Source organism: Helicoverpa zea, chromosome 18 (assembly GCF_022581195.2).
Source record: "Helicoverpa zea isolate HzStark_Cry1AcR chromosome 18, ilHelZeax1.1, whole genome shotgun sequence".
NCBI classification, from domain to species: Eukaryota; Metazoa; Arthropoda; class Insecta; order Lepidoptera; family Noctuidae; genus Helicoverpa; species Helicoverpa zea.
Window position 1 is genome coordinate 10,316,589 of NC_061469.1, and position 27,834 is coordinate 10,344,422.

The window sequence follows — 27,834 nt, forward strand, 5'->3', positions numbered from 1 at the left end:
AGTGTTGATTTAACAGATGCCATGTGTGTTTTGTACACATAAAAAACTGAATGTTGATGAATATTTCTTTGACAAAGCGCCATCTTACAATTTTTGTAGTTCCATATGTTACTGATTTTTTTCTACTTATATCAGTGTGACAAAGCATCATGTTGTGACGAAAATAGTGAATTCCGTCAATGGTTTTAGTCGGTCTGAAACTTCTGAGACTGACCTAATGCCTACCTGATCGCTGTTAGGTAATCAATCAATATAAAAACTCCGAGACTCGAAAATAATAAATAAAACGACACGTGTCCAAATAAAAAAGCAATAAATAATTCATAATATTCTTTAATAAAATTATCCCTAAAATTATTCTTATATTTAATTAATCAGTAATCATCCCGGGTCCATTATCACCAAGTCATCTTAGGTGCAGCATCAGCGTAGGCCTTCACTTGAGGGATGGCGTACACCTTGTCCACCACTGTCTGGAAGGCAGGGTACTTCTCAATGAGGTCAGGCATCCGCATCATGCGCTTCAGGTAGTCTATCAGACCTGCTACCACGAAATCTCCCCAGGTTAACTGTAAAAAGAAATAGATTAAATTATATTGGTAAGAAGTAAGTCTAGCCTTTTCCCCAATGCCTTGAGATTTTCAATCTGAACTGCAACCTACGAATGGATATTGTAAACGCGAAAGTTGGTACAATCCTATAGATGTGGATGGATGTTTGTTCCACTTTCATACAAGAACTGCTGAATGGATTTTGATGAAACTTGGCAGGAATTCAAATTATTACCTTCTTGGCAGTTATTGTAATACCAGCTTAGATAGCGGAATACCATAATAGGCTTCTTTTTATCCGGGTGCGGGATGTAGTTCTAAATTCCGAGCTCAAGCTCTGTGTATTGAGTTACTGTTTATTAGCAGAAAATAGGTTCTAAGATAGACTCATAATGAATACCTTTCCGAGTGCGATATGGCCGTTGTTCTCAGTGATAATACTGCTGAGTTTCTCCAAGTATTGTGGGTAAACTGTCTTACTGTACTCAGCATGTCTCCTCTCCTGTAACTCCTTGTCAGGCTCATATGCCACCGACAGCGCTTCTGTTAAAAAAATATATTATTATTCACTTTATACTTCCGAGAACTTTTTCAAGGAGGTTCCACTGTAGTAATTGTTTTTTTTTTTTTTTATGAGAATGAGCAACAGTCAACGCTGGCTATCAGTGCCATTACTCCAATTCAATTTATAAAACATAAAATACTAATTCACACATAATACGCTCGGGAGATGTCACATAATACTAGAATCAAACTTAGTTATATTTTTAACGTTCATACGTGCTTGTAAAGGCCTAAAAAAAGAAGTGATTTGACTTTACTAACATTTTGCTAATTGATTTGATTTTTTCAATTTTATAATTATTCAAAACCTAATTTGTTTACCCACTTATGGTGAGCACCATTTATTTAACTATAACGATAACCGAAGAAAATCATGGATTTAACCAATGGCAAGTGTATGGTTGGCTATAACCATAATAACCAATAACTTACCGACGGTGCAACTCACCCTTCAATAAAAATACTAGTCAAACAAAAACGTACTGTCTCGAAGTTCATTCAGGCAATCGATGTTCTGATCAATCTCCATAGCATCCTCCAGGGTGTCTCCGACCAGCCCGTACTTGCGGCCGAAGTACCGCGAGATGGCTGATGTCTTCGCGTACTTCTTGCCGTTCATCTCCAACACGGGCATCTGGCCGAATGGGGTGTCTGGAATTTATTCAATAAGAAATGTATTAGTTTAATTAAACCTTCACGTAGGAACTCAGATACTCAGGAACGTAATAGAAATGTTATACAACGAATGGAACTCTCTGATCGAAGATTTTTAAATTGGTTTTTAAAACTTCCCTGTTCTGATCCCCTTTTTTTTTAACGACGTCAAAAATCATCAAATGACCCCTTCCGCTGTGGGTTAGCAGCGGAGAGGGAGTGTCAGACTCTTACTGACTAAAAACCGTCGTGTTCCGTCATAGGCCTTTTATGTACTAGGGCCGCGGTATCTCTTTCGAACAACCCGCAGCCCCGGCCTTATGGCAGAATCTGGATTTAAGTCGTCTTGGCCTGCGGCATCGGCTATTTAGCTTTCACGAAGAATTACTTTACCAATTTGAGTAAAACTTGGTTCCAAGATCAGTGGAACCCGCTAGATGCTTGAGACAGTTATTTCGAGTCGAAGATTAATCCATGAGACTCAGCACATCTGATCTTCTATCTTATTTATATGTCTAATTGTCAGAGGGAAAATATTATACTCACTAGGCTTGAATGCAGGCCAGTCCTCATCAGAGATCCGATGGTCTTCAAACTCCTGGCCACCATACGCCATGAGCAGGCGGTTCGCTTCTCCCATAGCCTTCTCCCGGTAGTAGTGGTAAACGACCTTCGTCATTGTTCTGAAACATAATAAGTATCTTTACAAATGAGTGTTCAAGATAAAGTCACTTATGATCCTGAGGTCTCTACTCGAATACCATCATACCATTATGAAAGTAGGTATATTTCACAAACCCAGCCATGTACTGAGTACTGGCTCATCGGGCCTTGAATACTATCTGGTATCATATGGCATTCTAACAAGCCTGAACAAGTTGTAACAAAAACGAACAGTATGTTTTAAAATAACGAGGAGTTGGGTAATCTGGCCTTGGTAACCCTGGTACCACCATCAGGTCCTCTCCACCATAATATTCTCCTCTTCACCACAATATTCACCCCTTCACCATAATGTTGAATTGTCTTCAGAGAAACCTATGACTACCGAATTCCACAAGTTGCAAGATATAGAGACCTACATACAATTCATGTTTACGAAATTCTTGTAACAAAGAAAACACACAAACTCCTGAATGAATTCCTGAATGAGAACCTAAAAAGAAAAGAAGGATCCTTTTAGGAAAACTTACGATTATATTCTCCTGATTTCTATTCAAACTGCGCGAAATTAATATTCTACAAACGATGAATCAATTTGCAAGTCACCTCGACACTAGCCAGCCTACTGAGAAGTTCACTGCTAGATATCAACTGCACCTGTTCAAAACAAACGCTCTATTTATACAACAATCTAAAGATAGTAAAGATACTAAACTGTATATATCTTGTTTGTAAATATCATTACAATCTTCTTTGAAACTAATAGAGAGATATGTGCTACTGATAAAAAAAGTGCAACTAATTCATTGTGCTACTAAGGCTAGGGGCACATTTTTTTGTAAATCATTATGGTAATTAATGAATAATCTTGGAAATGTAAGAAAAGTTTTGTTAAATCTATGGATGACAGCGATTCGCGCCATTTTCCGTGACCATGTAAAGTTTGGGGTGATCTATTATGCTATATCATCATTCTCTAAAAACGTTATATTTATCAAGCCAATGCTTGGTTCAAATATATTTTTTACGGAAACTAGGAAATCTTTCAGTGACCTCGCACTGAATGTTGCGCCATATTATGAAACTATTTTGTTTTTCATATAAATACAGATTTACGCCAGAATGCCATTGCATAACATTTTGAAACGTTATTATATGTACTACATTATCTACTTTATATCATTCAGCTGTTTCTTTATAAAAATATAAAAAAAACAAGTGAATGAATTAAATTCCTGAAAAAATATAAAATTAAAAAACGGGGCGGAAAGTTGTCAATTTAATGAAGTGTGTCATGTGTAGGTATCAATTTGAAAAATTCATTCCCTTTTGGGAAGTTATACTCGGATGTATTTTATCCGTGAATGGGAAGCACGGGACGCCGGTGAAAAAGTAGGAAACAGCTAGTGTTAGATAATTTCCTTTGAAAGGTAGTGTTCAAACATGTCGATTATAGCTTCGTCACTCTCACATACAAGGATGTCGATAAAAAAGCAAACATGTCATATTAACCTTGACATGTCATACAAAACAAGTTTTGTTTGCATTTCTTTGTTATTGAATAATTTATCGTACTTATCGATTGGGCTTGACCTTTTCATAATAATAGTTGTTAACCAAACCATGTCGAATTATAAAAACAGGGAAAATATTTAGGGTGGGTTGAACCATTTAACTATAACGATAAATCAAACGATAACCAGCCGTCAAAATGTTTCCCACTGGTCAATGGCCGCCTGGTTGGGGTTGGTTATCGTTATAGTAAAATGGTGCAACCCACCCTTATAGGTTTTTTTGTTCTAATTTTAATTATTGAAGGTCGATCAGGTCGGGTAAATGTAGTAATTTACCTCACTACTTCATTGTAAGTAATTTTAGACAACTTGTGTCGTTAAATGTGTCGTAACTAATTACGATAAATACGTACGTAATTAAATAATATGACGAAATAATTAAGCCCATACGTATTCACTTCTTTACTACGTAATTATCGACTGATAGCTTATTTTTAGATTATAGGTATCAACTCAAGCCTTGAGGAAAATCACTAGCTTCATTTATTATTTACGATAAGATTGATATTACTTAGAATACCCACTAGTACAATATAAACGTGAAACAGTTAAAAATCCAGATAAACAGTTAAGATTCCAGGATCTGTAACTTTGAAGATTTTATACACTCTTGTCGTGGTTCTTTAGGTATTGAATAAAAAAGACAAAAGTAAAAAATATACATTTATTTAACTTCAACACAGTATATATAACAGATATTATAGAAGTACAGATAGTTAACCTACGTAAAAAAATATAAGTCTTGTATAATCAGTATTTAAAACAATGCTTCAGGGGCGGCATCAGCGTACGCCTTGACTTTTGGAAAAGCAAATACTTTGTCGACGACCTGCTTGAAGGCAGGGTACTGCTTCTCAAGGTCGGGCATCCTCAGCATCTTCTTCAGGTAGTCTATCAGGCCAGCCAGGACGAAGTCGCCCCATGTCAACTGTGAAACAAGAATCACAAGGTTAATACGACTGAAAATTACTTGAACGCAGAGGACTATTAAAATTGCCATTGCAAATTACAAAATATCGTATAGTAAGTACACTGTGGAAAATAATCATCTGCCTAGTTACACTTTCCGTTTCTTCCGACTACCCCTAACAACTGACTTTCGAGACACGCAGGAATTCGTTATGACTCGATGGTCACTCACCTACAGACCGACTGTACCAAATTTAGCTTTTTTAACCTCATGGTTCCTTAGCCACGAGTTGCTCCAAAAAAAAAACATATCATTTTACAGAAAATAAAAGCTAAGCAATAAGAACGATATGTACCTTTCCAAGTGCCACGTAGCCGTTATTTTTAACGATAATATCGTTGATCCTCTGCAAGAGGTCTGGGTAAACAGTCTTCGCATTTATAGCGTGTCTCTTTTCCTTCAGATCCGGTTCCGGCTCATAATCGACAGACCCAGCCCCTGTTAAAAAATTATATATATATTATATAATAAGTAATACTAAATTTATTTTTTTTCTTAGGGCTTAGACACCAGGGCACCAAACTGGAAGTTTGCATTCAGGGCGACAAAATATGCTGTTCCTTAATGTTATTGTTAACTCTGCTGGCATCAAAAGAAAAATTGTACAATCTGGCAATGAATTATTTATATATTTTCTTCTATTGCAAATAACATTTCAAGCTTTACTTTTCCTGGCTGTGGGATTGTTCGAAAGATTGCCGCGGCCCTGGTACATAAAAGGCCTACGACGGAACACGACGGTTTTTAGTCAGTAAGAGTCTGACACTCACCGCTGCTAACCCACAGCGGGAGGGGTCATTTGATGATTTTTGACGTCGATAAAAAATAAAAAAAAAGCTCTTACTTTTCCTAAGATCATCAATCAAGTCAACTATCTGATCGATCTCGAATTCCTCCTGGATATTGTCTCCGCCGAGTCCAAACTTGCGTCCCAGGAACCTGGCAATCGAATAACTCTGTGCGTATGTTTTGCCATCCATCTCCAGAACGGGCACCTGACCGAATGGGGTTTCTGAAAGTAAATACTTACATGTATTTCTTTGGTTATGTTCGTTTTAGAAGTCAAAAAGGTAAACATTTTTATCTAAGGATACTATTACTTTACATAAAACTTTTATTTATTCACTTGAAAGCGTTAAACTCGGAATCAATACCGTTTTTTTCAGTGTTGGATAGCCTTTATCGAGTACAATATAGGCTACTTTTTATCCGCGTGCGCGCATTTGTTTCCGGAACTTAGATGAAACCGCTGGCGGAAGCTAGTATTAAAATAAAGGAACACTTATTCATATTGGTACATTCATACAAATGGCCGTACAAAAGTACTGAAAGCATGCTATACTTAGTTAAAAGTACAAATTAATTTGAAATAAAATTAGTTATGCAATTTTCAGTGAAAAACGTTATCGCCAATTCATTTCCGACTTATATCGCATAACCAACTCAATGGGAGATAATTATCTTTCTTATCTTTAATTACATAAGGACTAATAAGGAGCTTTTGTACGGCGGTTTGATATTTTTTATCTATTGTACTTAAAAACGTACGAAACGGCAGTGAGAGCATATCCTTGTCAAAGCATATCTTATGTGATTCGTAATAATAATAAATAGTGTAATACCTTATCAAATTCAGATAATATCAAGGAAAATTCGTTAATTTTATGAGGCATTTTATGGTTGTTTCTTTTTATGTGTAAATTCGTAATTAGTTTACATAACATTTAATTCAATTTACAGATAGGTATTTTTAACACTACTTTTTACGTCCGGTGTTAAAAAGAAGTGCTCTATTATTATTTGAATGAGTTAATGCAAAACCAATAAACTTTCAAGATCATCATCATCCTCCGAGCCTTTTTCCCAAACTATTTTGGGGTCGGCTTCCAGTCTAACCGGATTCAGCTGAGTACCAGTGCTTTACAAGAAGCGACTGCCTATCTGACCTCCTCAACCCAGTTACCCGGGCAACCCAATACCCCTAGGTTAGACTGGTGTCAGACTTACTGGCTTCTGACTACCCGTAACGACTGCCAAGGATGTTCAATGACAGCCGGGACCTACAGTTTAACGTGCCATCCGAAACACAGTCATTGGTGTCTAAGATATACTTAGAAAGTACATACAAACTTAGAAAAGTTGCATGTAAAATAAACTTTCAAGATATGATATGACAATAAAAAAATACCCACTTGGCTTGAAATCCTGCCACTCTTGGCCATGTCGTTCAAAGCGTATGTCTTCGAAATCCACACCACCGTAAGCCAGTAGCAGACGACATGGTTCTCCCAGACCCTTCATTTTGAAATAGTAGAATACTGCTTTCGGCATGATTCTAGAAATAATGTCAAAGTCAAATAATTTATTTCATTTAGGCCTTTTGTTTATTATTTTTTTCAGGCAACTAGGGCCTATAAAAAATACAAATATATCATACATAACAATACTTACATATAACAACACAAGCACTTATGAACGTCAAAAATATAATTAAGTTTGATTCTAGTTGCCCATTCCAAAAGTAGCTTCCTATGAAAAAGAACGGACAAGAATCTCCATGGTTCTCCATGTTTCTATTAGATACGCTGGATACACTCCATTCAATTTCTTGCGGTCTTTAGATATAACGAATTGGTATCAAGTGGTTAAGTGGTTTACGGCCAACGGAAATATCAAGTACTTTGCTTTTGGCTTCTATGAGCCAAATATGTATTGCGAAAATGGGTATAGATAGTTCAACTCAGATTTGCGCGCGGCCCTATGTGTGCATCGGCTTATAAATATACAACTTTCATTCGTGTGACAGTGACGTCGTCCGAGCATGACGTGTTCTTATCGCTTTTTTTGTTATGGGTACAGTCGTTTACGAAAATGTCTAGTTCTTCACGGAGAAAATGTTTAAGGAGTCAGGTAGCGTTCCAAAAAATGAAACAACATTCAGAGCTTTTTGTTATTACATTTTACAGTTTTTCATTATTTTCTCATACGTTTTTTCAAAATTGACATTGACAGTATCTAAGAAATAAATGAGGTGAAATATCTAAGATGAATTAAATACTCCTTACATATTTTCTAGCTCGGGGTACGCGGACAATAAATAAAAGTGTCGACTAAGAATGTAAAAAAACGTATAATCTAGTATAATAATGTAAACAAAATGTGTGGGGAATTTTAAAAAAATATATTGCTTCGCATAGTGTCGACCAAAATAAGACGGAAATAATGAAACTCATAAATGAACGTTTAAGTCAAATTGATGAAGGGATTTTGGGTAATACTTGTCGATATGTACAAAAGAAAAAATAAGAATACCTACTATAGACATTTTGACATGGAGTCAAAATTTATAATTGACCTTGGTGAGAGTAGCGAATCCGAAAATTCATCATTTGATTTTTCAAGTAGCGATTCAGAATCATTATAAATAAATAAACATTAAATTACGTAATAACCATTTTTCTTTAAACAGCCGTATACAACCCCTAAATAACTGTATTTGTACCCGACTGTACCTCTTGTCACGCACACAAACAAAGTCACTGCATATGTACAAGGGTTACCCACACATAAGGCCGCGCGCAAGACTGAGTTGAACTTACTATACTCACCTAGTATGACAAAAATATGAAAATTGATACGTCTAAAAGAAATGCTCCTTTTGATAAAGACACTACGGTATGTGGGCTTAGTTAGTAGCTTAAATTATATGTTTTTTAAAGTGATTAACACAACTTCATTTTCTAGATTGGAAAACAGGAGTGAGGCTTTTCTAGACCAATTTTTTGTCAAGATTTGATATACTTTCCTAAGTGCTTTATATTTTATGGGAACTATATTTTTTGTCACCAAAATTTATATTTGTCATCAAGTTGTATCACCTAATAAATAGATCTATCGCCACGAAATATTTTCGTTCTCAGATAAACAAAGAGTGTTCCCAGGTATGAATTAGCAAATTATTGTTAATATAATGTGTAAAATATGAGATGGATTACCAATAAAATTGTAGTGCATTACATGAATATAAACTTCGTTCTTATAATAATAGTTTTATTACTTAAATAATAGCTTGGTGCTCAAAATGGTAGATCTGTCACCAAATAAATCGATTAATCGATCCCTGACTGCGACTCCTTTTTATTTGTTATTTTGTCACCAATACAGTAGTTACATTTTATTTCGTTCAGTTATTAAAATAATGTATTCGTTACCAATTTAATACATCAGTTTATAATTTTAATAAAAATATGTTCAAAGGGAAGAGGAAGGGAAGGGAGACAAATTGGCGCGCTTTCGGGCCTCAACGAATGGGTTGTAGGTTGGTTGTAGGTACGATCATACGATGCGGGGCGCGGGCAGTGAGATTTTTAACAATAAATATTGATTATTTTGACTTTGATTAATTGTTTTATTTACTATTCAGCTAGAAATTTAATTTAAATATATTTATACTACCTGTGGAAACTAAAGCCCTTGGGGGGAGGCACATGGCCAGTTAAGTAGTAGACTCTTTTGGTTGAAATGATGATGACGACCACCCTACATTTTTAGACCTTCATGAAATTTTCTAGTGATATAATATATGATTTATTGGTGATCTCTTTAAATTAGTTTGCTTAAATACTATTAGGACAAACCTATTATAATACATACAAAATCATTTATTTGGTACTTGACCCCATATCTCCATGATTTTCGGTAATTTATTGTGGAAATGATTTTATATTGTTTGGTGACTACATTTGGTGACAAATCTACTATTTTGAGGGCAAACCCTATTATTTAAGAAACACAAAATGAATTAAATTGGTGACAGCTTAAATCATACCCATATTTTATTGTACTCACATTTATTGAATCCCTTGGGCTTAGATTAGAATCCTTTGTAAAATGCTGACTGACAGCAATGTAGGAGTCTGATTGTTCCGAGATCCGTTTAGGACTTAAACTCCAAATAATAATCCGGCTATATATACTCTTATACAGGCGATAAGATCGAAACTGGGTGTACTTATATTTATATATCTTTTAGCCAGTACAGATAAGGTTTTGCACCCGACTCCAGAACGGCCTATCAGGACTTAAATACCGACAAATGCTTGCGTGTTTGTTTACTATTTTTATCTAGGTATATTACTTAATTAATATTACAAAGCTGACGAGTTTGTTTAATCGCTCTAATTTAAAAAATATATATTTTTGTCGAGGAAGGCTACAGGCTACTTTTTTATTCGCAGGTTACTGGAAACTCTGTAGTTTCTTATATTGGTCCAATACATAACTTGATGTAATTGAATATGTAGGTAAGTATAAGTGATTAACATTCTTTAAGACTGTGTGCTCGGTAAAGGAATTTGATGTCTTGTTTGTACTTACAGTTGTTATTATTCCCACAAAGAAAGATTATTATTCCAGACACGGTTTACACAGTAAGTTCACGGAAACGTAAAAACTATTAAACTGCACAGCAAAACTAGTTTATGACCGTTAAAAGAGAATTATACAGACAAGCGACCGTCGTGACGACTAGTTTGGACTGACGACTGATTTGCAAAGCGAGTTGAAGTTGACATAGGTCCCATGCGCGAGCGCCTATGCCCCCAGCGCTCGATATACTACGTCATATTATATTGAACCATAGGTATTCTATGAGTGTGTAAGTTCGTCTACTCAGTTACTATAATATAAAGTTTATTAATCCACTGTTACATAAACAAATCACTTCTTAATGAGATAGATGAATACAAAGGTTCGCTGTTAGTAAAATTACAAGAGGCATTTTTATCAGTTCTGTGGTCCCAAACTAGCGGCTGTATCTTGGGGACCTATTGTTACTGCAGTAGGTACAGCTTCGGCCTTTGACACACCTGTCTACCAAACCTTGTCTAGATTTGGATCTACAATTGCATGTTTTTCAAAGTTATACCGGACAGCCGAGAGCCGCTTTTCTATCATGTACTCTATTATTTCGGTTTCAGGACCATTCTCTGTTCGAGAAGAAGCATTTACCATTTTTTTTTAATCCCAAATATCATCAAATGACCCCTCCAGCTGTAGGTCAGCAGCGGTCATAGACCTTTTATGTACCAGGACCGCGGTAACTCTTTCGAACAATCCCGCAGCATTTACCTTATTGTAGGATAGAAAATAAACAGAAGATTAAAATTAACGTTATATTTATTCAACACCTTCTTATAATCTAACACTTATTTAATCAGGATCTAAAAGTGAGTGACAGGAGCAGCATCAGCGTACGCCTTGACCTTGGGAATAGAGTACACGTTGTCAACGACCTGCTTGAAGGCAGGGTACTTCTGCTCAAGGTCAGGCATCCTCAGCAGCAACTTCAGGTAGTCCAGCATACCAGCGAACACGAAGTCACCCCACGTCAACTGGTAAAAGACAATTGTAGCGTTGAAAAATGAATACTGAAAGGTTAATATTCCTTTTGATATTTTAGTTTTCGTTGGTGCAATCATAATAAAATCCCTACAAATGCGAAAGTAACTCTGTCCGTCTGTCTGTTACGCTTTCACGTCTAAACCACTGAACTGATTTTAATAAAATTTGGTACAGAGATAAAGTAGACCTTGAGAAAGATCATAAGAAAGTTTTTATCCCGGACTTTTGAAGAACGCGGGCGGAATCTAGTAGCTTATATTTCTATTATAGGTACCTTTCCAAGTGCGACGTGACCGTTGTTCTTCACAACGACAGCGTTCAGTCTCTCCAGCAGATTCGGATACCAGGTCTTAGAGTATTCAGCATATTTCCTTTCCTTTACCTCCGGGTCGGGTTCATAGTGCACTATCGCACCCTCTGTTAAAATACGTTATAATTTAAGAAAACTATAATAATATGGGTGGGTTAAGGTACTGCCGTACATATAGTGAACTTCCCAAAATAATATCTAGGTGTTTACCACAACTTAGTAATATAAAAGGCTCAATATCGTCATCTGCGTAACTTTTTTCTCAACTATGTTGGGGTCAGCTACCAGTCTAACCAGATGTAGTAGTTACCAGAGTACCATGCAGTGTTTTACAGGAAGCGACTGCCTATCTGACCCTCTCAACCCAGTTTCCCGTTTAACCCGATACCGCTAGGTAAGACTGGTTGTCAGACTTACTGGCTTCTAACTAAACGTCACGACTGCCAAAGATGTTCAATTACGGTCATATAAAAGGCTCCTATCTGACACATAAAACAGTTCACTTACTGAGTCTTAGATCATCGATTAAGTAAACATTCTGGTCGATCTCGAAGGCTTCCTCGATGTTGTCTCCAGCCAGTCCAAACCTGTGGCCCAAGTACCGCGCGATGGCGTAGCTCTGGGCATACTGCTTGCCGTCCATCTCCAGCACGGGCATCTGACCGAATGGGGTCTCTGGAAGTTCAATTAGATCATCAATGTAAAGTCAAAAGTCATTTATTCAAAGTAGGCTGAAAATCAGCACTTTTTGAACGTCAAATTTACAAAAGACAGCCCCCAAAACGCCCGCCCTTCACCTCTTTCTATGTGTTTTTGCTGTTAAGAAGAAGTGGTGGAACAAACTCCCTAGCTCTTCCTAACTTTAGATATTGGAGTCGGCTTCCAGTCTAACAGGACGCAACTAAGTGCCAATGTGGCACATGGAGCGATAGGCTCTCGAATCTCTTCTTCCCAGTTTCCCGGGAAAACTGATACCATTGGGTTGTCAGACTTTCTGGCTTTTAATTGACTATACGTAATAGCTGCCAAAGATATTCTACTAACAGCTGACCCAACTTAGCATGCCTTCCGAAAAACGGATTAACTCGTCATGACAAAATGGTCAACCATCATGCATCGATTGAGCTTTGCGGCTATAACTCAACAACTACCTCCTTTTCTAATATTCCTACTTACGTGGAGAGAATATAACTTCCTCACTATAACTAGCATTTTATTTGATTGACATAACAATTCTTCAAACCTTATCAAAAACGAACTTGGTTTTCGATTAGTTGGTACTTAATTAGCCCAATATTTCCAATCTCTGAAACTAATCATAATCAATTCCAATCTCTGAACAGTTTTTAGTATATAATCCTACCAAAAATTGTGTTTCTAGGTAGGATTACTAAACACAGTTATCAAAATAATCAAATCGATAATCTTATCCTGAGCAACAGAACCCAAAACAAACTGTTTGTGTGATGTGTTACAAAATGTTGTGTAATACGTGTGTCAAGGACACATTTTATGTGTGTATTTATTTTGATGATTTAGCATATTCTCTCGCGTACATACGAAAAACCACAAATGTTCGCAGCATTTGAGGCGTGTAGACGCACAATATTCACATAGATGTTAGGTATATTGTTTTGCAAATTACTTTGATATTCTTGTCTGAAAAGAAACAGAGTGACAAAAGTTTTTAAAATAAGTGTTGAGTTCTTAAGGATAAACACAGAACCGGCCGAGTTATAACTTTTCAGAGAAAAATCTCACATAACCTCCAACATACCTACATATTGAACTCCACCAAATTAGCTAAGGTTGCTTTTAGAATTGGGCGTGGCGATGACGTTTGAGACGTTTTCATCGTCACACCGTGCATCTTTTTGCGTCGGCCGTGACGTACCTACCGACCTGTGCTGTATTTTGTACTTTCCAAGTCGTCTGCAGCATTAGACCAGTCAATGTTTTCTTATCAAATAAATATAATAATAGTGGAATGTCTGTTGCTTTTGTGTCGGGTACTAAAACACTCATACTTAGTCAAATAGTGCTGTAGTAAAAAAGAACAAAGCTATGACTATACTCTATTATAGTTAGTGATTAGATAATCTACCATTTTTCTTTGTGGGTTCAAACCAAAATAAACTAGAAACACTAGAAAGAACACTAGAACTACAGCTTAAACAAAAGCATCATTTTCCTATTTATTTATGAAAACATACGTAGGATATCTTTCATCCTCCATGCGTTATAGACTGAGCACTCCTTCGGTTGGTATAATCACAGAAGTGCCTCAAGACTTAAAAAGATGTAATAATACTTACGGGGTTTGAACGCCAGCCATTCTTCTCCCTGAGGAATACGGCGATCTTCGAACTCCACTCCACCGTACGCTAGCAGCAAGCGAGATGGCTCACCCAGACCCTTCATGGGGAAGTACGAGAACACGGCTTTCGGCATGGTTCTGCAAGTTTTTTAACTCAGATTTACTAATATTGAAGAATGCCATGATCCTTCTTAGCCGAGGAATTGGGATGAATTTCTTTATATATGAAATTTCACAATCAAGACTACTATAAACAGGCTTAATGAAAAAAAAAATTAGGTTCTGTCAGTTAATTAAGAACATCTGCAACTTTTTAGAAAAATCTTTTTCCTGACCTAAGACAATTTTATATATGAGTACTCACGATAGTACTAATTGGTAGCAGCCACAAGATATAACAGAGCTCCTAGGTCACCTGAGCCAAATGGCTTTGCCGTCAAAATAACAATGACTGGGATGTTTCCAACGAATATAGGCTTGAACTTCTAATCTCTGTAGTACAAACCCAGTTTATATACACGCGATAACATATACGGAAGTAGATATTTGTATCGTAATCACGAACGATAAGATTTGCTGCGGATTGGGAATTTAATAATAACAGTGACGCGGGGTGCCTAACCTACATAATGACGTCACCAGGATTTGGACGAGGTAATATTGACTGTTGAAGTTTATGTATCGGCGTCTTTAGGTATGGTAGACAGCACATCAGTGGTAACTGTTATGCACCTTAACAGTAATAAGTACCTACGATTTTCCTATAAAACTGTTACCACTAACCTGAAGTTGACTGTACCTCCTCCTCATATTAGTTTTATAAGTAGGTAAATTCTGCAGCTTCAACAATAATTAATAAGTAATCAACTTACAGAAGTTTGAGGGGCGCAGGAAAAACAGCAAAATAATGTATAATTTATGTTTTTGAGCCGCCATCATTGAAGTAATTATAGAACGCTGAAATGTTGCCTGACACGCTAGAAAAAAACAAAGAGGAACATGACAGCTGGTTAAAATAAAAAGCAGCGAAACAAATTATAGAAAAAAAGATTTATTGTTATAATACAATTCTTATAATCTATAGTTAATCCTAATAATACCATGACAATATTCTAAAAAACAGTGGCAGGAGCAGCATCAGCGTACGCCTTGACCTTGGGAATAGAGTACACGTTGTTGACGACCTGCTTGAAGGCAGGGTACTTCTCCTCAAGGTCCGGCATCCTCAGCATCCTCTTCAGGTAGTCCAGCATACCAGCGAACACGAAGTCTCCCCACGTCAACTATATTTCAACAGGATAAAATAGGATTAGGTATGTCAAATGACGATGTTTGAAACTGGTAGCTAAATAAATCAAAATGTTTGAAATGATCATTTTCATGAAATGTGCTAGGGAAGCAGGAATGCATGTTCACCACTAATTTAATAAAGTTGTTCATTCATTTCGTCACTATTTCTTTAAATAAGAAATTAACGGTGTAAGGTAGGAAGTAGTATCTACAACTGCACAAATGGTATTACCAACTTTCATACCTTGTCTAGGTTTCCAAAAAAAAGTAAATGTATAGAGTGACTGGTATTAGTGGTCGAAAAAGTTTCTTTGAAAATGAATATCTTGTTTGTAATTAGTAGAATCACGTGTTAGTATCGAACACCAATGACCAGTCACCAGTCACCGCATTAAGCAATTCATGTTTTGAACTGAAGTTATTTTTATCATTGTCATGTGAATAAGTGCAATATTAAACTAGCTTGCCAACAACTCGGAAAAATAAAATACTGTTTAGTTTACCTTTCCAAGTGCGATGTGGCCGTTATTCTTAACGATGATTTCATTCAGTTTGTCTAAAATAGTTGGATATACAGTCTTCTCGTAATCAGCATGTTTCTTTTCCTTGATCTCCTCGTTACATTCATAAGCAACTTCTGCAGCCTCTGTAAATAATTGTTATTTCTATTTTAGGACGAATAGATCGAAATAAAATAGGGCGTTGATTTAGAAATATCCCTACTAGATAATATTATAAATGCGAAAGCAACTGACTGTCTGTATGTCTGTCTGTTACGCTTTCACGTCTAAACCACTGAACTGATTTTAATATTAGGTACAGAGATAGAGTTGACCTTGAGAAAGAACATAGGATAGTTTTTAACCCGGAATTTTGAAGAATTCTCTTGGAAACGCGATATAACCGAACTCTACGCGGGCGAAGCCGCGGGCGGAAGCTAGTTATCTATAAAATAGCCAAAACATTGCGCTTTTGACAGATTTTTATAATTTCTAATAAGTATCTATGGGTAGTACATAAAGAGTGTAGGGGGAGTACATAGGGGAGTATGTAGGGGTAGTTAATAAGGGAGTGAGTAGGGAAAGTACATAAAACTGTAGAGGAAATACATGAGAGAGTGTGTTGGGAATACATAATCATAGTTGCAACACCTGTAAAAAGTTTATCCATCTATCAGGGTTCTTGACAAACAATCTGGTGGGAGAGGAAATGACATACACACAGTAAATTCTTAGTAATAGGGTCACGTTTTTTCCTTTGAACTTTTTTTTAAGTAAATTAGATTCTTACCAGCTCGAAGATCTTCAATCAAATAAACGTTCTGATCGATCTCCAATGCTTCCTCCAAGCTGTCTCCAGCCAGTCCGAACTTAGTGCCGAAGTACCGCGCGATGGCGTAGCTCTGAGCGTACAGTTTGCCATCCATCTCCAGCACGGGCATCTGACCGAATGGAGTCTCTGAAAGTAGTTTAAAGTCTCTGTTCAAATTGTCTTAAATACTTCTTGTTTTTCTTTCAAAGTTTTGGACAGGATTTTTTTCGGCAACTTAAAAAAATGTATATTTTTATGGATATTTTTACACATGGATAATTCAAATTCAATTATCTTACGTATTGGATACGTTTGTACGAAGGGGATACCCCCTTTGATAAAAAAATAATCTATAAAATTGATGTATACTATAAGCTGAAGAGTTTGTTTGTTTGTTTGAATGCGCTAATCTCAGGAAGTACTGCTACGATTTGAAAAATTCTTTCAGTATTAGATAGCCTATTTATCAAGGAAGGCTATATGTTTTTTATCCGGGTTCTTGCAGAGGTTCCCACGGGATGAGGGTGAAACCGCTGGCTGAAGCTGCAGCTAGTTAGTTATAAGAATACCAAATACTCACTGGGCTTGAACTCATCCCAGCCCTCCCCTTTGGAAATGCGTCGGTCTTCGAACTCCTGACCTCCGTAAGCCATCAGCAGGCGGGAGGGTTCACCCAACGCTTTCACGGGGAAGTAGTAGAACACGACTTTGGACATGATTCTGAAAATATTATTTTATTGTAAGAAACTGTTAGTAGTTAATCTCTTCTCTCTAGATACTTATCAAGTGAACTGCTTTTAAAATTCGAATAGGTACCAAAATGTAACGTTATTAGTGAGCTTCAAGGCTCTGCTACACAAAAATGTGAGTACGGAAATTAATACCCTCAAGATGTGGTTGAAATTGCGGAAAACAGCTAGAAGGTACCATAATGTATATATGTAGATACAGAAAATCAAGAAAACGAACACACAAAAGTACGGACATGAAGGTACAATATAAGTTAGAAGCTGCTGTCAAATGATCCGCAAGTTTTATTTCTGTTAGGTACCTATACTCCATTTAAAATAACATTAGAAATTTGAGTAAACCTTTTTTACTGTTTGTTCAACCGATTTTGACTTCTATTCCGTAGACAAAAGAACGGAATTGAAAGCAAAATAGTGGTTACAATACCAAGTATTTACTGCAGCCGCCATTAATCATACTACTAACGCAATAGAAGTCAAAATCGTCTAAGTCAGGTAGACAATTGATCAATGGATGACTTATCAAAGTTAAAGCGTTTGAAACAGAGACAGACTACTTAATTTACTTCAAGCTTGTTTGAAAAGATTAAGCTAATTTCATAAAACAACTACAATAGAATTAGGTACATTTAAATAAAAAATCTAACAAAAAGAATTTTTGAATGCAGCTACTACTGAGTGTCATTTTTGGAATATTTATAACTTGGATAAATCACAGAAAAACTGCGACCAAAAAAATGCAATTAGAACAAAATAAGAATATATTTTAATAACTAAAGTATTTACTCACGATTTATTTTTGTTGTTGGTTCCAATAAGTGTTTACGCGTGGTTTGTCAGGATCCTACTAATTCAATGATTGTAGAAGTCACAAGACAAGATAGGTAGTAACAAAGCTCCAAACAAATCTCAACCAAATTGCCTAGCAGCAAGATAAAAAATTCCATGTATCAGCTCATTTCATACTAATGTAGGTTTTTACTTCACCTGTCACTTATTTGATCAATAGATAAATTTCTGTCGTCACGCTCGATAAGATCTCGAACGAATTTGAATTAAAAATAAGTATTACAGCTACTCACGAACATTATAACGTCAGCAAGAGTAATTCCTCGTATCCTACAAAAATTGAAAACTCGTGCCTACTCATTTGATACTGAAGGTCTAAGTTTGGTTGAATCTTTCGTTTGGTACATTGGGTTAACAATTATGATGATTATATCAGTATTTAAAATACAATTACCAAGTTATATAGAAAATAAAACAAGTAATTGAAAATAAACATTTATTCAACTCTTACACATTCTTAAGATCTAAAGTTACACGAGTAGGATGTACATATTCAATCTTCTTTAAACATAACAAGCTTATTTTATCAGATCCTAGAGGAAATTAGAAAGGCGTTTCAGGAGCAGCATCAGCGTACGCCTTGACCTTGGGAATGGAGTACACGTTGTCAACGACCTGCTTGAAGGCAGGGTACTGCTTCTCAAGGTCGGGCATCCTCAGCATCTTCTTCAGGTAGTCCAGCATACCAGCGAACACGAAGTCTCCCCATGTCAACTATAAAGGAAGAAAGGACATTATATTAGTATCATGAAATGACAGTCGTAATTCCAATGAGAAAGAGCTCTGCAGACTCATGGTGATTAAAAATCTTTACGATTCCAAAAGATTTCCAAGACAAGCAGACATCCACTATGACACAAAGGCCTTACCAATAAACTGTTCGGAAGATCTGAAAAAAGTCGCGGGAAACTATATGGGCACATGGGCCTCTTAAAATGGATCTAATGGGGAGTAAGCAAAAACATATTATCTATGTAGATTACCTTTCCGAGTGCTACGTGTCCGTTGTTCTTAACAATTATAGCGTTAAGCTTTCCCAAAAGGTCTGGGAATATGGTCTTAACGTACTCAGCGTATTTCTTTTCTTTCACCGCCTCATCGGGTTCATAGTCGACTAGGGCAGCCTCTGTTGAACAAATAAAATGTTTAAGTAAATTGAAACTTGGGTAGGGTGACGAAAAAGTGCTTCAAGTTTGCGAAATAATGTTTGTGAAGTTTGTGAATGAGTTTGTGACGCTGTACGGTGTAATCTCCGAATCTACCACACAGATTTTGAAAAAATATTTTACTGATAGAAAGGCACGTTATTCGTAAGTTTATGGGAAGTAGTTAGTTCCCTAGAAACGCAGATGAAACCAGCTTCATACTGAAACTGCTAGTATCAGAATATTAGAACTTACTGGCACGAAGGTCATCAATGAGGTCGACATTCTGGTCGATCTCCAGTGCATCCTCGAGGGTTTCTCCGACCAGCCCGTACTTGCGGCCCAAGTACCGCGCGATGGCGTAACTCTGGGCGTACTGTTTTCCGTCGATCACCAACACTGGCATCTGCCCGAATGGGGTCTCTGAAAGTAGAAATAAATTGTCAGTAAAATCTGTTTGAAGACTTAGATATTTCTTCTAGACGAAAGCGTTAACACATTTGTAGTCGTTACCAATGAACTACTGTTTAACCTATCTTGTATTGAAATTGACCTCCTTCGAAAGATAGTTTGCAAAATATTTGCGGCGATTCGTATTCAAGTCATCTTCCTATTAGGGCGATTAAAAAAAAATGTGCCACGTCGTTTTATTAATCCATTCAAATAAATACGTGCGGCTAATCTGTTTGATAAGTTACTAACTATACATATACAATATGCTGTAGGTACAATATGTGTATAATCCTAAAACCGCATTTGCGCTCATCCCACGACCTTGGGTTACACAAATCGAGATTGCTATGAAACGACACAATGTACAAATTGCATGACGATCTACTCGCAAGCTATTGTACCATATACAAACTATTATGACCAACGTTATGCGGATGAAAGAAACCATTTGCAAGTCATTCTATGTACGATGCAAAAAATAGAAGTAAATTCATCTTTGTGGGTCGGTGGGAAGTTCCTGTGTGGAGTTTTTTTGCCACAGTTGTGATAAATCGTCATCATTTTTTTTTTCGGTCGGCTTATTTGTGGTTCTTCAAACAGAGAAACCACCAGGCTTGCTTTTTGAATGTAATTTCATAATTTTCAAGCTTTCAAACATTTTTCTGCACTGTTGATCCGCAGATGCTAAAGTTTTCGACAACTTTAATAATTATGAAAATCAGTACTCCTTGATACGGCGCGTATTGTGAGGAGGTTTCTGTCTCTGGGACCCTAACCACCGGTACCTCGGACCCTGTGCCCGATATTGGTGGCCATCTATTTTTTATATTTTTGAATGTTTTTTTTTTTTTTTTTATAATCGAATATTTAAAAATATAAATAATATGTTGTAAGATAAATAAATGACATGAAAATCAAAACAAGACTTATGTTGTTTTCAAAAAACTTTACATTATTAGTACACTTAGGTAGTTATTTATATTTCAACATTTGAAAAGATAAGATTAGACAACGTGCTAACGGGCAGGTAGGTAGGTACTTGTCATTTTATCGTAACGAGTTTTCCAGTGGCCACTTTCACACTGTGAAAGTGAGATAGGACTATCAAGTGTCAACGAACAGTTTTCTATAGAAACTAATTCTGTTTGATAAGGCTTAAACAATATAAAATCCAAGTTTAATTATTTTACATTATTGTATAAGTACACCAAATGTCTACAAATATACGAATTAAGTGAGAATTGAAAATAACAATAGAATAAAATCATAATTGACATTACGTATTCAATAAGTTCCCGTCATTTGATAATTTCGTATTGTTAACAATGGCCTGATATTGTTGGAGTTTAATTATTGTTTAAATATCGATTTATAAATTCTAATCTTTTTTGCAATACAAGTGAAACGTACTTGTAGCTCTCACTAAGATTGATATAAATATTATAATAATCAAAGCGCTAACTGATTTTTCTAGGAGGAACCTCCTAGAAAATACCGAAGGCGATAAAATCAGTCTTCAATCAAAGTATTGAATTGTAACGACTTTAATTATAAGTTTATTTTTTAGGTATGCACCGTATTCTAGAATAAGGGTTAGGTAGATGTACAACGTAAACTCGATAGTAGGCTATTAAAGAAAGATATTTGTAAAAATACTTCAATAATTTCAAGTTTACAAAAATATCAAAGATATAAATAAAAAAATCGCATGTAATGGTGTTTAATTTAAAAGTTCACGAAATATTTGATAAGTGCAGTAAAATCACCATGTTTATTTAACTTCTAAGTTTAAGTATCAGATAACATTTTAATTGCATTTTATCTCACAATGTATCAACATACGATGATTAGTGGGCCATTAATTGTTCTCTAATTATCATAATATTTAGAGTAATTGTTGTATTTTTTATAAACACTATAATATGCTAGGTAGGCATAATAAAAAAATAATCAGAGATAACGTGTTTGTTTGTAGGTATTGTAGAATGTTCGATAGTGTATCTTATGTAACAACAGCCTCAGTGTAGGCCACTTATGTTATTTCTTATCATATTTACAAAAAACTATAATATTAAACGTATCTTTATGTGTTTTGCTTAACTTATAGTATGGATAGAAACTGTAAATATTCGCCATTATTTTAATTGGACATATTTTTTGTAAACAAAAAAATAACGAAGTAGCTTATATTATACCTATGGGTTTTCGCAGTTTCACTTAGGCTATCTTATCACTCCCCATAAGTATTCAACATTTTTGATCATGCCCAAATCCTTTTTTTTTTATTTGAATAAGCTCAATCAACACACGAGCATAAATTGGCGAGTTTTTCTTAGCAAAAGTTAAATATCTTTGGTTGACAGTATCAGAATTTCCACATCTGTCGAGCCATAATGCGAAGCCCGAACTCATTGAGATTCCAGCCAGTATTCCTGTAAGCTATATATAGGCCTTCTTAGTGTAACTTCGATCTAAAACCGTTCTTCTCATTGCTAGGCACGAGACATGATGAGAATAGTTTAGGGGCACTTACTGCAAACTAGCATTCATCAATACTGGTAGTATTTAATAAGGATTCCTATGTTAAGATATAGTATGTATAATTAAGAAAGAACATTATTTTTTTAGCTTGTTACTTTGTACCTACTTCTCTCTTTTGTAATATCTACTCTGATGTTCCAGTTATTTTATCTAGGTATATCTACTATATTATAAGATTTTTGTTTATTGTTCCATAAAGCCTCAGAAACTACTGAACTGATTTAAAAAATGTGTTACGTACGAGTCATTCAACTTCCCTTCGTACCGCATCCTGTAATAAGTGTTAGTGTACCTAAGTGCGTATATATGTACCATTATCGCCAATTCAATGCCTCTTTAGTCTATAACAAGCGCGACTACTCTGCGTGGGTTGTTAGGTTCATTTTGATAACTTTCATGAAGCAACCCGAAGTCTGGAAGTTAGTGGGGATACAGCCGTGCATCAGAAAGAGCGTAAATGTCCTGATCCGTCGGCGGTTGTGAAGGATTGGCCTGTCATTGGATTAAGGGAGTGAGGGAATAGAGAGTGCACCTGTGTCAGCGCAAATGCTTGTGAACTGTGTCCTGCGCAGGTGGCAGGATCTCCTAAGAAAGAATCGCCGCTGTGTCCGACAATAAATGTGGACCATTTTTATTATAACCAATAGCAGCAAACGCACATTTATTAATCAACAACTCTTAAAATAACTGGCAAACAACTCACTTTAACGATCCATATCAGTTTAAGCACTCGAAACAAACACGGTACTGATAAACGAGCAGATATAAGGATGTTGACACACTGGTAGCTTCACCACAATAACCACTATTGTTGCCTATGTACTTTCTTTCAAGCTTGGACATCCTGAAGACAGAGTTCTGTTGTTATGTAAACAAATTCTGTCAGTATAGACGGATGTCTGTGTCAACGGATTACGACAGTAGTTATGAAATATCTCATTGATTTCGATGTTTTCTGAGCAAGAAAAGGCACGTCAGCCTTTCAAACTTGGAGTAAAACTTAGGATTCGGTGTCAGTGTAAGGGTTTTACCAAAAAATCTAAAGTCAGGTGACAGCGATGGGAATGAATTTTTGTTTTACTATGTTTTACTAGGATAGTTTTTTTATGTATTTTAAATATGTCAATAAATAAAAAACCCTTGAAGTTATAAAAAGACAGTCAATCTTTTTCAAAACAGATGATTGACTTGACGTCGATGGATAGTTTCCACCATGACGATTGGGGCGATCAGATTAACCATTCAATTACATGGGTGGGCCAGTTTAAACTGAGACTTTTGTCTTCGGCTCTAGCTGTAAATAGATGCGTCATTTCGAATAGAGAATTGGGGTAGCTGGGTCTTTTGATCCAGCTCCCCCAATTCTCACCTACTATCAAAACGAGCAAATACCTACGATCTTTGGGAAACCTAAAGGGAAAATACATATAATATTATTACCATATCTCCGGATAAGTTGTGAGATAAGGAAATGTTAGATTTTTGGGAATCCCTCACAACATATCAGTTTATTTTCTATCTGATATAACGAATTTTCCATAGAAATATAAAAATGATTTTCCTGTAAGTAAAACTTTACGGTATTTCCTCTACCAAACCACTTGCCGAGGTAAGAAACAATGAGGCTTAGTTAGAAACTTTATCAGCATGAAAGTGTTTCCTATAAGTTATCGAACAGTTTTCAGATACGGTGACCTAAATTAGCAATCAATCATACTCTTTTATAATCAATCATGTACTTCTAGTTGCAACACAAAAAAATTAAACCGACTTCCAAAAACACTATAAAGCAAAAAAAAAACTACTTTTAGGTGCATCGGCCTAGAAGTCGGTGTCTTTTGGATGTTACTAAGTTAATTTTGCCACCGCCTTCTAGGCCGATGCACCTAAAATTAGTTTTATTTTTTTTTGCTTTTTAATGTTTTTGGAAGTCGGTTTAATTTTTTTGTAAAAAAGTTTTTTTTTTTACAGCTTTTCAGTGACTATTCGTAATAGTTGTCCCTATCCATATAAGTGAAAAGTTCTCATCAATACAAAGAATATAAGCCCAAATACGAGGTATTTTACATATTCAGTTGTTGAGTTTCCTCGACGTTCTCTGGTCTCCATCATCAGGTCAGCTCCAAACTTTCACTTTTGCAAAGGTCTCGTCAATACAAATAATATAAGCCCAAACACGAGGTAATGTACATATTCAGTTGTCGAGTTCTCTCGACCCTCTCTGGTCTCCATCATCAGGTCAGCTCCAAACCTTCACTGTTGTATAGTGTTTTTAGGCATACATCTGAATGTCAAGTTTTTACCCTATGTATGCCTACAACTTTCGAAGGTTGCCCTCGATTTCTCAGGGTTTCCATCATCAGGTCCTGACCTGACGACTATGGGACCAACTGGCAGCTATTCCGCGTCGAACAAAAAAAGAATCACGTAAATCGGTCTATAAACCTCGGAGTAATCGATGTACATACATAGAAAAAAAAAAACCTTCTGGCCGAATTGAGAACCTCCTCCTTTTTGGGAAGTCGGTTAAAAAGTGCTATTGGTCCTACTTACACAGAATAAAGGATTTTTAAGAAGAGATTTGCTGATGAGTTTGTTGCGCCACTTCTTCTTCTCAGCAAAAACATATAGGAAATGGTGAAGGGTGGTCGTTTTGGGGGCTGTCTTATGTAAATTCCTGACGTTCAAAAAGTGCTGTCTTCAGCGGCGGCCCTAGCCATTGCGAGGCTACGTGCGGCAGGTCTATGCGAGGCCCTTTGTCCTACGTGAAAAGTCTGTTGTGAGCTAGGAGTTATTTTCTTGTTAATAAAAGGACTTACAAGCGGCGCTACCTTCTAGGTTCGGCTAAAAAAGGATGAAAAAAATAAAAGAAGTGGAAAATAAAGCACCCGCAAGCGTAGCGAGCGCAAACATTTTTGAGCTTTGGGTCACTAAAGCACCTAAACTTGTTTATTAAAGAACGGTGCAAGGTGAAGTCGCGAGCGCAGGGAGCACGAAAATTTTTGAGTTTTAGGACATAAAAGAACTCTAATCATGTTAGAATGAATGGTACCGACAAGCGAACAGCCACGAGCGTAGCGAGCGCGAAAATTTTTGAGTTTTGGGACATAAAAGTACTCTAATCATGTTAGAATGAACTGTAGTGACAAGTGAACAGCCGCGAGCGTAGCGAGCGCGAATTTTTTAAAATTGTTTGTTTAAGGACTCTCAAATTAAACTCGGAATTAAGCACAAATAAAAAGAATCCGTGACTGGATCGAGAGCCAGTTGTTTTTGTTACGTTGGTGTTCCAATTTTTTTGTTAAATTGAGAACTCAAAAAGTAAACGCAGAATGAATAAGAAATAAATAAAGAAAAATATTTTTTTTCTTGGACCTTGGATATATGTGTATTTTTTAATTTTTTTTTTTTTTATATTATTGTGGGTTGTAGCGCGAGGCCCCCCCAAGCGCGAGGCCCTGTGCGAAGGCACAGTTCGCACACCCCTAGGGCCGCCACTGGCTGTCTTGCAGCCAAGTTTGAATAAATGATTTTTGATTTTGATTTGATCGTGTTACTTAATTGGCCGTTGTATCTGGAAGAGATAAATCTCGGGTATTACCGTACCTACTACTTATTTAATACTGGCGTGACAATCATTTAGTCACGAAGTTTTTACACGCAACCTATAATACGCAAGTGTCTACCTTTCCGATTCATCTTCATGCAACTCGTTCCTACCTACTTGACGTCTCATTAGTGCCTTTTCAAATTATCAAGCACTAGAGTTTTCTCGAATCAGCCTGTCGGCTTCTGACATGGAATTAACATGAGTGCTACTAAAGTAGCTTGAGAGTTGATAATACTAATACTAGTACATTAAGACGAAATAATTTTTGTTTGTTTCTTTATACCCTAAGGCCTAAGGCTCCGAAATTACTTAAACGATTTGTAAAATTCTTTCACCAATGGAGAGCTTTTATACACTCTTCCCAAGTACCATAGGCTATTTTTATCAGCAGCTGTTACCACGGGACTCGGGTGAAACCGCGGGAAAACGGCTAGTGAGTACTAAGCACATTTACCCAGCAGACATAGAACAGTAGAATTTAAAAGTGCCAATTGAATAGGTACTTACTGGGCTTGAAGGATTGCCAGTCATCTTGAGACACGCGATGGTCTTCAAACTCCTGGCCACCGTACGACAGCAGAAGACGAGAGGCCTCGCCGAGGGCCTTCACGGGGAAATAGTAGAACACAACTTTCGGCATTGTTCTGAAAAATATTTTTATAAGTTAGATCCGCTCAAAATTCCCCTAATTTGCAGATAAAACATCAGTACTAACTACTTATGTAAAACTTAATTACCTAGTTATGTAGGAATTGTTTATATTAACAGGCGTTTTAACGTCAAACCCGTTATATTTAGGATAGGATTACCTATCTTATCTTTTTCCATTTTAAAACATTACCAAACATGAAAATAACAAGTGAATAGTTATCGTAAATCTGTAAATTAAAAAATATATTTGCCGGTATCGACGCAATCATGTTGTTACTACCTACGTTAAAAAATATTGTTCACACACTACAGTATTTACAACACACGACGCTCAGAGTAAAGCCGTATGTAAGAAAATAAACTATAATAAAGAAAATTTTCACTAAACATTCCGAATAAATGAATGGAAAAACAAAATTAAAGCTTATAAATTAACTAATTTTGAACAATATTAGATTATAAACTCACGATTTATTTGTGGTACCTAGTGGAGTGTGCGATCGCGTCGTCCGTCGAGAGCAGACTGACTGAATGGGGGGCGAAACCACACTCGGTTTCTAGATGACGCGATGTTCGATGCCGGCCGGCAAATTAGTCTACTCGGTAACCTATACAAACAATACTCGACCAACGGACGATGCAAATAAAATAACATTTTCAATGACCCAAACTTGTAAGTGTAGGCTTGAACTTGAAATCTCGCTTGTAACCAGCCGTATTATTATTACATACCTACATAATACATACAATATACGTTGTGGTAGGTAGTATATGTTGTGTTATCGTTATTTTATTGCAATTCTTTTAACAATAATAGCGCGATATGTGTGGACGAAGTAGCGGCTAGTCCGCCATGCTTACGGGTTACCCAAAGTAGGAACTGATATTATTCTAATTTTATTAGTAAAATTTTAGATCATTTATCAGCCAAACTGAATAATGCTTCACTAGGTATCTACCAAATACTACAAAATACTAGTACTCACTAATAAGGGGCAATAAATGAATAGGAATAGTCTGAAGGCAGTAAGTCTAACAACTAGTCTTACCAGGGGGTATTCGGTTGCCCAGATAACTGGGTTGAGGTCAGATAGGCAGTCGCTCCTCGTAAAACACTGATATCGGATAGACTGGAAGTCGAAACATACCTAATTGGGAAAAGGCAAGGCAGATGATTTTTTTTTAAATAATCAATTGCAGACAGAAAATTTCCACTTCGACGGTTTGTAA

General features: G+C 36.3%; 5 protein-coding genes across 6 annotated transcripts in view; 1 reads left to right on the top strand and 4 right to left on the bottom strand.

Moving 5' to 3' along the window:
• LOC124639203 (putative nuclease HARBI1) overlaps positions 1-27,834 on the top strand; it is a 279,629-nt gene that overhangs the window by 74,959 nt on the left and 176,836 nt on the right. The gene's annotated exons all lie outside the window — the stretch shown is intronic.
• Positions 318-10,575, bottom strand: LOC124639146 (glutathione S-transferase-like). Its single transcript, XM_047176383.1, has 10 exons — positions 10,353-10,575; positions 7,169-7,311; positions 5,821-5,988; positions 5,272-5,414; positions 4,767-4,934; positions 4,155-4,168; positions 2,316-2,452; positions 1,599-1,766; positions 952-1,094; positions 318-569 (listed from the first exon to the last, which is right to left on the bottom strand). Exons 2-10 carry the CDS (start codon positions 7,305-7,307, stop codon positions 399-401), a joined length of 1,251 nt encoding a protein of 416 aa, XP_047032339.1. The 5' UTR covers positions 7,308-7,311; positions 10,353-10,575; the 3' UTR covers positions 318-398.
• On the bottom strand, positions 11,136-14,604 carry LOC124639214 (glutathione S-transferase 2-like). 2 transcript variants are annotated; one of them, XM_047176480.1, is made up of 5 exons: positions 14,341-14,604; positions 14,004-14,143; positions 12,196-12,363; positions 11,653-11,795; positions 11,136-11,368 (listed from the first exon to the last, which is right to left on the bottom strand). In XM_047176480.1, exons 2-5 carry the CDS (start codon positions 14,137-14,139, stop codon positions 11,198-11,200), a joined length of 618 nt encoding a protein of 205 aa, XP_047032436.1. In that variant the 5' UTR covers positions 14,140-14,143; positions 14,341-14,604; the 3' UTR covers positions 11,136-11,197. The 2 variants fall into 2 exon arrangements, with proteins under 2 accessions (XP_047032436.1, XP_047032435.1); XM_047176479.1 differs by having other exon boundaries at positions 14,370-14,599.
• On the bottom strand, positions 15,041-18,220 carry LOC124639215 (glutathione S-transferase 2-like). Its single transcript, XM_047176481.1, has 5 exons — positions 18,146-18,220; positions 17,187-17,326; positions 16,586-16,753; positions 15,799-15,941; positions 15,041-15,288 (listed from the first exon to the last, which is right to left on the bottom strand). The coding sequence occupies exons 2-5, from the start codon at positions 17,320-17,322 to the stop codon at positions 15,118-15,120; spliced, it is 618 nt and encodes a 205-aa protein (XP_047032437.1). The 5' UTR covers positions 17,323-17,326; positions 18,146-18,220; the 3' UTR covers positions 15,041-15,117.
• LOC124639216 (glutathione S-transferase 2-like) lies at positions 18,627-27,227 on the bottom strand. Its single transcript, XM_047176482.1, has 5 exons — positions 27,073-27,227; positions 26,461-26,597; positions 19,605-19,772; positions 19,188-19,330; positions 18,627-18,918 (listed from the first exon to the last, which is right to left on the bottom strand). The coding sequence occupies exons 2-5, from the start codon at positions 26,591-26,593 to the stop codon at positions 18,748-18,750; spliced, it is 615 nt and encodes a 204-aa protein (XP_047032438.1). The 5' UTR covers positions 26,594-26,597; positions 27,073-27,227; the 3' UTR covers positions 18,627-18,747.

Bases quoted from the DNA above. Each gene is read 5' to 3' on its own strand.
- LOC124639146 (XM_047176383.1), bottom strand. From the start codon at position 7,307: ATGCCGAAAGCAGTATTCTACTATTTCAAAATGAAGGGTCTGGGAGAA. The intron at 4,935-5,271 runs GTACATATCGTT...CTTGTTTCACAG, and splicing joins GCTACGTGGCACTTGGAAAG to TTGACATGGGGCGACTTCGT. The intron at 1,767-2,315 runs GTGAGTATAATA...AATAAATTCCAG, and splicing joins CTGGCCTGCATTCAAGCCTA to ACACCCCATTCGGCCAGATG.
- LOC124639214 (XM_047176480.1), bottom strand. From the start codon at position 14,139: ATGCCGAAAGCCGTGTTCTCGTACTTCCCCATGAAGGGTCTGGGTGAG. The intron at 12,364-14,003 runs GTAAGTATTATT...TTGAACTTCCAG, and splicing joins ATGGCTGGCGTTCAAACCCC to AGACCCCATTCGGTCAGATG. The intron at 11,369-11,652 runs GTACCTATAATA...GTCTTTTACCAG, and splicing joins GTCACGTCGCACTTGGAAAG to TTGACGTGGGGTGACTTCGT.
- LOC124639215 (XM_047176481.1), bottom strand. From the start codon at position 17,322: ATGTCCAAAGTCGTGTTCTACTACTTCCCCGTGAAAGCGTTGGGTGAA. The intron at 15,942-16,585 runs GTAAGAATCTAA...AATTATTTACAG, and splicing joins GATTGAAGATCTTCGAGCTG to AGGCTGCAGAAGTTGCTTAT. The intron at 15,289-15,798 runs GTAAACTAAACA...GTTGAAATATAG, and splicing joins GCCACATCGCACTTGGAAAG to TTGACGTGGGGAGACTTCGT.
- LOC124639216 (XM_047176482.1), bottom strand. From the start codon at position 26,593: ATGCCGAAAGTTGTGTTCTACTATTTCCCCGTGAAGGCCCTCGGCGAG. The intron at 19,331-19,604 runs GTAAGTTCTAAT...TTTGTTCAACAG, and splicing joins CATTGATGACCTTCGTGCCA to AGGCTGCCCTAGTCGACTAT. The intron at 18,919-19,187 runs GTAATCTACATA...CTTCCTTTATAG, and splicing joins GACACGTAGCACTCGGAAAG to TTGACATGGGGAGACTTCGT.